Source organism: Sinohyriopsis cumingii, chromosome 11 (assembly GCF_028554795.1).
Source record: "Sinohyriopsis cumingii isolate HCF-2022 chromosome 11, ASM2855479v2, whole genome shotgun sequence".
In the NCBI taxonomy this organism is placed as follows: Eukaryota; Metazoa; Mollusca; class Bivalvia; order Unionida; family Unionidae; genus Sinohyriopsis; species Sinohyriopsis cumingii.
The window spans coordinates 97,444,129-97,457,202 of NC_142971.1; the positions used below are offsets into that span (position 1 = coordinate 97,444,129).

General features: G+C 33.7%; 1 protein-coding gene across 1 annotated transcript in view; it reads left to right on the forward strand.

Moving 5' to 3' along the window:
* LOC149789079 (uncharacterized) overlaps window positions 1–12,940 on the forward strand; it is a 36,566-nt gene extending 23,626 nt beyond the window's left edge. Inside the window, exons 2-4 of the mRNA XM_089975265.1 lie at window positions 3,361–3,490; window positions 7,487–7,647; window positions 11,576–12,940. Coding sequence (XP_089831391.1) covers window positions 3,361–3,490; window positions 7,487–7,647; window positions 11,576–11,655 — 371 coding nt within the window. The 3' untranslated portion in view covers window positions 11,656–12,940. The remainder of the gene's footprint in view (window positions 1–3,360; window positions 3,491–7,486; window positions 7,648–11,575) is intronic.
* Window positions 12,941–13,074: the final 134 nt, after the last annotated feature.

A 13,074-nucleotide genomic window follows, 5' to 3' on the forward strand; every position in this document is an offset into this window, starting at 1 on the left:
CAATTATTTATGTTACATAAAGAAAAAATTTCAAATCTACCCGTACCGTTGTGTTATCGACTGGTTGATACACGATGGCAGAATATCGACGTTGATATACCGGGTTCGATGGAAAAAACAGAATCTTGTATTAAATGAAATTGTCTTAGTTCCTGTCAGTATTGTTGAGAGCGTGTTAATCATAGAAAAAACCTCCGTGGATGCTAGGATACGCAATGACAATTCATTCATCTCAGGGGTCAACTATTTCTGATATGCGAGTTTGGATCGTCGATAATCGTATCAAATGGTCACACTTAGTTTATCTCGCAGTGTCTCGAGTCAGAAAAATATCTCAGCTGCGTAGAATTGTCATAGACTTCACAGAAACTGCTGGCGACAACAACAAAGTTGTTGCTGGTAATGTTATTGACAATGATATAGTACGAAAAAAATTAGGTATAAACAATGTGACCAAAAAAAAAAATAAACGCGACTTTGATCTTGGTGCTGAATTTATAATGATGCTGAAATGACAAAATAATCATTGTGCTGATTGCAACACAGTAATGTTGTGGCAATACTCAAGTAATAATCCAAGACAATTTACCATAGATAGAATTAATAGTAGTCTTGGTCATACACAAGAAAATGCAATGCTGACATGTCTTGAGTGTAATCGATGTAGGGGTGCTGGCTTACAAAAGTGATCGTGGTGGTAATTGTGTGTCTTCAGGAATTACGTGTAATTGTTTACGTACAAATCCACTTTGAGGAGCAGTTGAATCTAATTTGTAGATTGCAGGTCTACCCATAGATGTAACCACACTAGAAATTGTATGCATTGTAATACTCCAAATAGGATCAGTCACTCTTTTTTTTTAACCACCTTCAAGTTCACTGGGTTCATATACATATCTTGCAGTCACATTACCTGGCACTGGTTGTTCTGAAATGTCATGTCGTTGTATTGGTATATGTTTTTTTTGTAATTGCATTAATGGGTTTCATAGCAGTTGCACAAGTAATTTCATTATTTAATGCAGCTATTACACTTGGCAATCTTGCAACCCATTCACAAGATCTCTTGTCTTTCTGAATTATTTCCTTTGCATATTGATATCCAAATAACCGCTCAGCAAGTGTTTGATTAAATTGTTCAACAATTTCCTGATCACGATGAATTGCAGTATGTCCTCATCTAATTGTGACGTTATGTTGCTTCATCAACGACGATACTGCACCTTGAAATTCTTTGCCAGGACCAACCTGTAGTAGTTGTGGCCATCATGAGGGTCCTCGTTGATAAATTTGTTCAAGCGCAGATGAAACTATAGTTGCTCTTTTAGTTGATAGTGGTTCTACTTGCAACATCAACAACAGTCAACGTGTATTTGTATGTTAACTGACGTCTTCCAATTTCAATAATATTGTGTGGTAAAATTAATATATCCACCTGATGAACTTCATTTGGAATGCTGACATCAAAATGTGCATGCTGAATTTTTTTAGGTGGTGGTAGTTAAATTTGCCATATTGCCTGTTGTGCTAACCATTTTTCAGCAGCAGAATGTGTAACATTTGCTGCATCAGTGACTTTACTAATCACTGCTCTACCCCTCCAATATCCTTTTGGGCTATAATAAATATATTCCATTATTTTAATAATCGATTAATTAATTACTAGCTCCAAATAATAATTTACCTTTCCTTGCAGATCTTACCAACCAATTAGCTAATGATTTTCTGAAAGATTTATTTTTTTTTATAGAATTCAATGCATGAATTAACTTCACATTCACAATATGTCATTGCTTAAGATCTTTACTTTTAAAAGCTACATCATGAATATGACATGCTTTATCAATAGCGTTTATTGGATATTCCCCAGGTCTTGGTTGATCTCGCTTGTCAAGTCGAATATCGTGATCAAGGATCATGTAAATTTATTGTTATAAATCCATGTGGAGTTGACTAAGCTTGCGAAGAGAAATTTTTAAATTTAATCATATCCATGTCCTGCTACACCAAGTCTGAAGAATATTTTGCAGAGTATGCATATCAACTCCGTTAATTAAATCAGACTCTCATCCAAAGATTTTATCTTTGGATGAGAGTCTGATTTAATTACAGCAGCAGGGGGGGGGGGCAACCTCAAAGAAGCATCACGGTGGGTAAACACACTGCATACTTTTTAAAAAACACTAACGACAACAATAAAGTAACAAAATTAACCTAACCTAATTAGAGAAACTCTCGGTTAGTTAGAGGCTTTGGTTTGGTGTTATTGACCTTATATTTTCATTTTTCATAGGAAGCCTTATTTTTCCAAAAATGATGTTCCAGCAAAAGGTCTGTTTCCCCTCTCTGCTGCTAAAATAGGAAATCTTTGACAAGCGTTTGTTTGCCAAAGAGTAAACACTTATGTTCAGCCAGGTTTGTCTAGTGCTATTTTTTACAGGTACCAAATTACTTTAAATCTACTGTAGTGCATGATGGGGAAACTTTGGGAATAACATGTAGCAGCGATCCAGAAATATTGTTAGTAGCAGAGCACATAACAATGATGGCAAGGTGGTATGAGGTATGGAAAATCTGGTGTGCAGGGGCAAAGCTTTCAGAAGCTCTCAAATTTTAAGCGTTTGCATGGTATAGGTTGAACCATCCAAACTGCAAAGAAAAAACTTACTCCAGGAAGAGTTCCAGTTGTTTCACACTCATTTTGTATGTGTTGGGTGGGGGTCATTAACTCCACCTCTCCCATCATATACACCTTTTATATTCTTTCTATATAGAGCCACAACATATTAACACCAGAACTAAATAAATATATTTATGCTATGCGCTTTCCTTTTTCTTAGAGTATGTAAGATGTATATCACTGTTATATTTTTCATCAACGCCGTGTGTCAATTTCACCATTTTAGTGTTGCATGACTTATTATACCCTGTTTCAATAAGCAGAAAGTATACAGGTTTCATTACGTTCATCTGTATCTATTTCTGAGCTCACCTTATTTTCCTTGCTACCACTGAGGCAAACTTGCAGGTGTATTTTGAAATGGAGATGTGTCATGCAGTAGTTATAGTCTACTGTTCTTTTTTATGAACGTTGCATACAACACTTGACTGGGTTCTCATTTTAAACCCAGTAGTCATGGTAGCAAAAGAACCTCCATGTGGACTAAGAAAGTATAAAAACATATCAAACATGTCAAACATATCCAACACATCCTTATGACTTATACGATATTTCTCTTATGCCCTGTTACAAATTATTTTGTTTAAACTCACAACTTTTGCCTAAAAGTATTTCCATTTGTTATTTATTTCTTTTGCCCTCTATTCTACTAAACGTAATTTTTATTTCATTCCATACAGGAATACTGGTGGTCAAATGTACGTGTATTAATGGGCACAACAACTACGCTTATGTCAGCGGTAACAGTCAGATAAACACTTACTGTTCGGACGGATGTTGCTATGAGTATATAGATGATCCATGCTGTATGTAAGTATCCATTCGATTGGCTCTTCATTCGGAGACGAGAAAAGTTCTTGCAAAACAAGAGAGAGTCCCTCAACAGAATTGATTCTCATCATAATTTTTGAGTACTGAACTCATCTCGTGTTCTTGACAAACTTCAACATATCAAATCTGGTAAAAAATTATTTGGTATATATGCTTGAGTTAAACATGTTCACAGGGTAAACGCAGTACAGAAATCAGGGTCATGGTCACTGAACTTAATATCATGGATATAACATCATTCAACTTGTGTCAGATCCTGTCTTGCTAAGTTTGCTTTAACCCCTATTCGATGTTAATAACAAATAAAATATACATTATTGAACTGACATAATTCAAGGATTGAAAACAAAGTTTCCATAAAATTAGTTTGATTAAAATCCATCCATACTTGCTTATGTTATTATGCTTACATGACGTCAAAGATAAAACCCTGAGTAAATAGCTGCAACCTTTACATCAATGTCGGAGTGTCAACTATCAATTTGATTGAAAAAGAGAGAAATACATAGACTGGTGAAAGTACAAGTCATTATTTGAGGTCAAGTAATTTGGGTTTCAAACAGCACAGATAGGTAGTCAAATCTGAATAATAATAATAAAAGTTTCATTCATTGTGGGTGATACTTTTGTGGAACTAATCTGCCTTGTGGCACTCTGTTTTTGGTACATTACATGAATGCTCAAAGAATCATTTAAAATACACACACACTTTCTTTTGCACGTGTTCTGGCTAAGTTAAAAGTATATTACCTATTAAAATACAATTAATGCAGGTCTTCTGGGAGTGGGTATGGGTGTAACTGTTGATAAGCAAAATATAATGCTCATTACATTTGTATGTCATATATATATATATATATATATATATATATATATATATATATATATATATATATATTGGAGAGGAATAAACATTGTTTAGAAAAACTAGCAAAGAGAATGTATTGTATGTTGGGTTTGATTGTCTCGATTGATTTTTATCACATTTGCACAATCTCTGCATGTTAACATGTTCTTTCTTAATGCATAGGCATGAGCCTAAGAGGTACATAAAAGCTAAGGCAGTTTACAGGTAATTTTCTTATCAACTAATTACGAGAAGATAGATCCTGTCTAATATGATCAAAGAGACCTAACTGATTACATTTTCAATTACATTATTTAAGGCAGGTTTTTCTTTGTGAAATAACCCAACGAAGAAAATAAAGAAAAATCACACAGCAAACAAACAACATGGTTATATTAAAAGTCATCTTACTGCTACTTCTCCTAAATGTATGGTCAGATGGATATGGATTTCTTTATATGGAAAGACGCTATGTAGTTAATCCGTAATGAAAGTGGTGGCCAGCAAAACTTCAACATGGCTGATGTGACAGTCCTCTTGAACAATTTGTGTTGGATACTTGTCCTTAACCTGACCTGGGGCTTTCACTAAAAGAATTTTTATGGCATGTAGTTGGTCCTAAATGAAAATGGTGATCACTGGACCATCAAAGTGGACAGAAAAATAGTGCTGACACTAAAAGCCTTCATGATATCTAGTTGGTCCTAAAGACAAATAGTGCTGACACTAAAAGCCTTCCTGATATCTAGTTGGTCCTAAAGAAAAATAGTGCTGACACTAAAGGCCTTCATGATATCTAGTTGGTCCTAACGACAAATAGTGCTGACACTAAAAGCCTTCCTGATATCTAGCTGGACCTAAAGAAGAATAGTGCTGACACTAAAAGTGTTCATCATATCTAGTTGGTCCTAAAGTAAAATAGTGCTGACACTAAAAGCCTTCATGATATCTAGTTGGTCCTAAAGAAGAATAGTGCTGACACTAAAAGCCTTCGTGATATCTAGTTGGTCCTAAAGTAAAATAGTGCTGACACTAAAAGCTATATAGCGGCCAGTTTGAAAATCCTGGAATCATTACTACTTTGTTTGGAATTGTCATTTTGACATGGGAGTTTTCACTAAAACACCATAGCTATTTTAAGAATATATTCAATAAAATGTTTCACTCAATTAGAACAGCATTTTCAAAGCATTAATTGAAAGTTCAACAAGAAATTCATTTCGCTATTAGTTGATTAGTTGGATGTGAAGTTAAACTCATGGTTATCAGTACCACCCCGCTGCCTCCATTATATATGAACACTTCAAATATTATGGCTATTTTCTAACTGCATTGTGTAAATAATGTTGTAAATAACCCAGCTTTAGCATGGTCTTTTATACATATATATAATTCCTAACAAATTGTGGTGATGTAATTGTGAAGAGCATGATGTTGTTTTGATTATGACCATGTACCTCACAAACAATGGTGCATTGCATATTTACTAGTAAATATGCTTTCACTTTGCCCAGAGGAACAAATAAACGCATAAAAGAGAAACGATGGGGTAATGAATTTATGAACATAAATGAGGATATGTAACTCATTTAGGGACACAAGCTGGGTTCCTTCCATGAAACTAATTGTATCATCCTCTACAAATACAACCATTATTATTATTATTATTATTATTATTATTATTATATGTAACTGGATCTGGATGAAATATGGTGCTCGTCTGACCTAAGACATGACACAGCAGTGGCCATTTAAAAAGTCTTGTTATCATTAACCCTATTGCACTAATAGTGTCATTGGTATGGACTTTTAAAGACTTCTTGCAATATTTAATTGATTCTGAATGAAAATGATGATGGGTGACTGCAACATACCCATTCATTTGTGAAGAACAACCATACCTAATTGACTTTGGTGTCAAGCCAAAGGTCACTGCATATTTGTACTTTATTGAGATCATGAATACAGTCAGCTTGTAAAGGTATCAACGAAGTTTGACCAGACTTTGTATTTAATCGCATTCCAAGGCTACAGCCAACACTCTGCCATTGATTTTTATGGTCACACTTCATCACTCGTGAGTTTTAGCTATACTGACTTTTGTGCATTATAACAAAACCATGTATTATGGATTTGTATCAGTGTATTGACATATCTGTAGAATGCCTTATGTATATGAATCCACAATTGAAGGCGTTTGAATATCATAAGAAATAAGTACTTGGCAATTTAATAGTATTATTTAGTTTTAAAGTCCGTTTTAAAATCTGTGCAGATAAATAATGTATCTCTATAAACCACTTTATAACTCGAAACAAAGGACAAGATCATCTGCAAAAAAAGGGGAAACATGAGTTCCATCTAAGTTAAGTGGTGAGGTGTTTACCTTGCTGAGAATATATTCAAAGTTACGTGGTGAGGTGTTTAGCTTGCTAAGAATATATTCAAAAGAGTTGAATTGCATATACAATCCCGCTTAACACCAATATTAGATACAATAGCGTTTGAAAGTACAGATTTATGTTTCACAGTATAGGTATATTTGCAATTATCTTAAACAATTGCTGTCGATGTCATGATTGAGATGCTTTGGTATAAAAGCTCTCCATGCATATTTGAATGCTCTACTGAAATCAAAAATGCAAAATATTTACTTTTGTAGACTTAAATTTATTGATACGTGCTTTTAAGATGATATGAAATGTTACAGTTTTGCTGTAACTTAGAGAATGGACTGGATGATCTTTGAGAAATGCCCTCGTTTATTTTTTGTGCTTTTTTTTTGGAGTAGTACCCGAAGTGCGTTGCCCAAGTATGTCCTTAATATAATTTAAATTTTCCTAGTGGTCAAGTTCTCTCATACTTTACCTCACGTGAAGGTGTCTAAGTCTGCATTAAGCAAGATAAAATAAGAGCACAAATGGCAAAGACAACAATCTAAACAACAATGCTAGCAAAAATAATTACATAAATAAAATGAGTAATTTATGTGAGATTGTCAAAGTTACGTAGCCCGTGTATGTACGTACAAGCTGATAAATAGATCAAAGTACTGAAATACTTAACAATTTAATCATATAACAATATATTGCCAAATTCAGAGCTGATGGGCATTGATTTTCTAATAGGAGAACGGATGTGGTCATAGCCGTTGTGGGAGGAACCATTGGTGGCCTAGTATTTGTATGGCTGGTGTTGTACGTGTGGGCTGGAGCTCTCCTGAAAATCAATTTTCTACGAAGACTGATGCTTCCAGAGTTATCAGATCGAGTTCACCCAATCACACCAGGTAGTTACAATTTATTTCAAAGCCTCATTGATTTGAAAGTATTCATATAAACCTCTTGTTTTGTCTGTTTGCTTTGCACTAGAGCTTACATCTAATACTTCCTGGTTGTTTTAACTGGAGTTTCAAGTCCATATGATTTTCTTCTTCTTATGTTTTTTTTATATAAAACTTAAATTACTGAATGGATCCGGCATCTTAAATACCAATTATTTGTATTCCTTAAAAGCAGGCTGTCATCAAAATAAAATCTTTTCATTTAAATATTTCCCCAGGCATAGGAAATTCTTTATGTTTTATGAATTATCAGCATTGTTTCTTTCTTGTCAGTTGAAAAGAGAAATACTACATGATATATGTGATATTTATGACATGCAAATTTTATTGAGAAAACACTTCAGCTTTCACGAAATGAAGTTAGCCCACTATGATATACATGTGTCTAATTAACAAAACATATTTTTTTATAGCTGTAATGACAGTTTTGATAATGATCTGCACAACAGAATTTTTGCCCGTGTTAAAACAAAGTTTAAGGAGTATAACAAATGTAGAAAAAGAGAGAGCATTTTCAAGTTGCTATATGAAGGTTGCTTGACGATTCCTGGATGATTACCTCCCTCTAAATGTATTAGTCAGTAGGACACATTGCTCTCTTTACATCAACAATGATTACCTCCCTCTAAAAGTATTAGTCAGTAGGACACATTGCTCTCTTTACATCAACAGTGATTACCTCCCTTTAAAGGTATTAGTCAGTAGGACACATTGCTCTCATCAGAGTAGCAATAAAGGTTATTTTCACCAAATTAAAATAAAACACTTGCACTGTTATTTAGAAAACTTAAATTTTGTGACAACGCTTAAGATAAACCAATTAAACTGTTTCTTTTGATTTCTGAAAGATGCGAGTGGGGAATGAAATCCAAATATTTCTGACCCACTGATTGACCATTTTTATCCAAAAAGTTATGTAAAGATGATGGAAAAATTATATTAAAAGTTATGTAAAGATGATGGAAAAAATTATATTAAAAGTTATGTAAAGATGATGGAAAAATTATATTAAAAGTTATGTAAAGATGATGGAAAAATTATATTAAAAGTTATGTAAAGATGATGGAAAAATTATATTAAAAGTTATGTAAAGATGATGGAAAAAATTATATTAAAAGTTATGTAAAGATGATGGAAAATTATATTAAAAGTTATGTAAAGATGATGGAAAAATTATATTAAAAGTTATGTAAAGATGATGGAAAAATTATATTAAAAGTTATGTAAAGATGATGGAAAAATTATATTAAAAGTTATGTAAAGATGATGGAAAAATTATATTAAAAGTTATGTAAAAGATGATGGAAAAATTATATTAAAAGTTATGTAAAGATGATGGAAAAATTATATTAAAAGAAGAAAAAGCTTTTATGTTTAATTAAAAATACAGTACATCTTACTTCACTTACATTTTTGTAAATGTTGTCAGCAAAACTGGCAATAAAAACTAGTAAAACAATTACAGCTTATTCTAACAGTAAGGCTATACAAAATAACCATAAGCATGAAAGCACATTTTCTTTAAAACCTGTCACTAAAAATGACATTTCTAAATATTTCAAGAAAATTGACTTAAAAATGTAAAAAATTGCTAATAATATATCTTAAAAAAGAGAGTACATTACAGTAAATCAGCACAGTGAAACCACTGACAAACACTTGTAAATAAAGACATAGAAAACCCCAAATAAATTAAAACAGGCTAGAGTTACCATTACTGTATATTTAAAAAGATTCATTAAAATATAACTTTCATCTTATCAGTATTTTACCAATGGATTTTAAGGTATTCAAATGGACTACCAGTGACCAACAATCAAATAATTTTCAGCAATCTCTTTTACTCATGCAGTGGATGTTATCTGTCAGCTTACTTTCATTGCTCTGACAGAAAAGTGCAGAAATCTCTAAATAGTAAAGAATGTCTGGGATCTGTACTAATGATTGCATCCAAAGCTTCACTTAAACTCACTACCAAAATCAGAAAGCTTACGGTAAATGGGAGTGAGTTGTTAAAATTGATAGACAGCTATTTACAAAGTAGAAAAAAGCATCCTCATATAACAAACAACAAAATCACATTTTTTAATCTTATCCTTGGGGGGGGGGGGGGGAATTACAAGGTTCAATTCCCTGCTCGACAATTTTAAAAAGTTTTCATAAATATATAAATCCCTTTAACCAAGACAATGTTGGCTTTGTGTTTTACAGCACAACAACAAATTAGGTTATTAAGTGCCAAGACTTGCCCGAGGAAACACCACAATAGTCGCCCCTGGCTGGTCCGATGGTAGGATTCAAACCCCCACTTTTTCGGTCTTGAGGCCTGCATGCTAAAAACTCAGCCACCACAGCTCCCAACTACACTCTCCTATGCACACGAAACATATTAGATTTATAGAGAAACCATGGGAATAGAGAGATTGATAAATTGTAAAGTTACAAGCATGCGAACGCTGATAAATCTGAGGCAACAGTAATACCCTAAATACCCCATTTTTATTTTGGATGGTACATCAATACAAACTGAGGTACCTGTAACATTACTTGGTGTTAATACTGGCTACTTTCCAAATTTTGGCAATAAATGTCAGTAATATTTATACAAAGACCTAAATTGTAAACACTTAGGTAAATTCCTCACTTTCAAATGAAGAAAGCCAATGGATCGTTCATTTAGTATGTAATACACAACTTCTAACTGATTGATGTCTGTGCAGGTAAATTAGACTGTTCAAGGTTTTTGTATACAGTAAATCTTACAGTACATACAATGAACTACTGAAAAACCCCAAATATAACAGAAACATAACACTTATGCACATTGAACCAGATGGCTCTTGTAATATACAAATAGTGTATGGCTTACTTATATTTAAGATTCGGTAATTATACAACGCTAAATATTCTTTCAGATACAAAAACAAGCCATTAGTCCGCACATCTAGGGTATATACAATTTGTGGAACTTCATATCAAATGAAGTGACCCATACACAATAAAGTCAAAAGATTAATTACTTTTTATATGGGAGAATGTTCCATTGCAGGGCTTTTCATGACATTTATGGGATTGCCATGAGTTTCATGTTTGCATGGTTAATGCAAGTATGAAAATCAATTGCTGATCTATGTCAACTGACAAGAGCTGAGGTTGTTGTTGTTGTTGTTGTAGGGTTTAACACCATTTTTCAGCACACGATAGGCTACAGATGGCGGCCAGTATTAATGGTGGAGGAAGAACCCGGGAAAACCCCGGAAAGAACCACCGACCCACAAGAAGCTACTAGCAAGCTTTCTCACATACCCACATTGGCTGAACCAGAGACTAGAACCCACGCAGAGGTGAGATGGCAGTGATCCGTAACGGACAGCGCTTTAGTCCACTCGGCCACTCGGGGCCCCAAGAGCTGAGGTAACCACGCTCTAAACGGTAGCCCTGCACATAATATAAAATCAATAGATTTTATGTTAACACTTACCAAGTGAGAATGAGTTTTAAGTTTTTAGTGCCTGTTGCAAATTTCGTGATTGATAGATACTAGCACATTTTAGGGTTTAAGTGACATGCAAAGATGTTAATTCTTTGTTGTGATTTATTCCATGTCCCTATGGTGCATGGAAAAAAGGTGAACTTGATTGAGTTTGTAACTTTGGACACCTGTCTGGACTTCTTGGCATGATTTGACCTGGTTCCACTAAATGATAAGGTCAGAATATGTACACCGCTGACCATCTGTACTAACCTGATCAGTTGGTTTGCCTGGAATCCAGCGATTCCCACTGGACATAATCCATCATGTCAGTGGTGCTGCTAGTATTTCTAAATCTGTAGTAACTTTACACTGACCCATCTCTTATCTTTTTTTTATCAGGTCTTGGTCATGCGGGTTCCACACAGTCAAGCAGTACTCAAGGCCAGGTCGCTCAAGCGAGAAATACGCTTAACTTTTGACTTTCCTGATGTTGATTCCAAGGTTGTAGTGCTGGAAACCAGGGTCCTGTTCCTCTTCATTTTTTCACTATCTGGTCAAAGTAGCACTTCCAGGAGTAGTCTTGAAAGAATTCCAGCCCAAGATGCTTTTGTTATTTATTTATGTATTGTACATGTGTATAGGTATTGTTAGGAACTATAAGAGACCCTGTGTCTAAGGGAGAGCCACCAAGTTGATGTCTGCATGGTTGTTTGTAATCTGTAGTTTTGAAAACTGGCTTGATGGCCAGGGTGTTACTGATGTTTAATCGTCTAAATATAAAATAAACAGTCCAAATTTCTTTTGGTTCCACTCTGTCTCATGCTTTAAATAGAGCTTGATTTAAAAAAAATTCTCTGTTTTGTTGACTGGTTTATTCTGGTTTTTGAAATAAAACCTTGCATATACTGGATATTGTTAAATAACTTTTAATTCCCTTTTTTTGATGTATGATTGTTAAATGTAATTTGGGTTATAGAGTATACAGCATGGCTTACTTCGGATGTGCACCCTTCAAAAGAATCCAAGCTCTGTTTGGTCATTTTCACTAAAGGACTTCAAAGGTAAATTTTAAAAAAAAGAGCCAACAACTCTTTTTACTTTTTATATATTTTATCGTTCATTTAAAATTACCTTTTCCAAAGGTGGTATTATCTATCATGTTCCCTATTTTAATAACTACAAAATTTTGGCTAGTGCAGGCTCATTTTTCAAGCAGTCATTTGATCACCTGTCTGCTTAAGTGCAGTTTCCATAATTAACATGTCAAGAAATTTCAGTCGCAGTACATGAAATTAGCACAGAGGTACAACATAATTCTCTCCATTGTGCATATTGCAAATGCAAACAACTTTACCCTATACTTGTCCCTCTCTCTGTTGTGTCCAAGTGATGTTGTTAGACACATTCAGGTTTATATAAATTTTAAACTGTCAGCTAATTCAAAAACTCGTGTGTGTGTGAAAATTCTGTTATAGTATTTTTACTTTTCTTTACAGATACACAGTCCAGGGTACCAATTAAAAATTTTCCAAATTGTAAATCGCCATCTGATTATATCCCATCAACTAAGCATTGCTGTTATTGTAATTAATATAACAACTATCTGCAAAGTCACATCCGCTTCACATTATATCATATCAATTAAATTTGCTATTACTGTATTTAATAAATATCACACTATTTGCAAAGTCATCATATATAGATAAATAAATGTTATTTGTGTAAATAACTAAATAAATATTAAAATATTATTTTGTCCTGATATCTTTGTGTTTTTGTTTCCAATAATAAATGTACAAAAAGCAGGCTTTAATTTATCCTCAAAAATGGGCGAGTCTGAATAACAGACATGTATTTGCATTATTTCTATTTCATGTGTATACACTTGTTACCAGGCG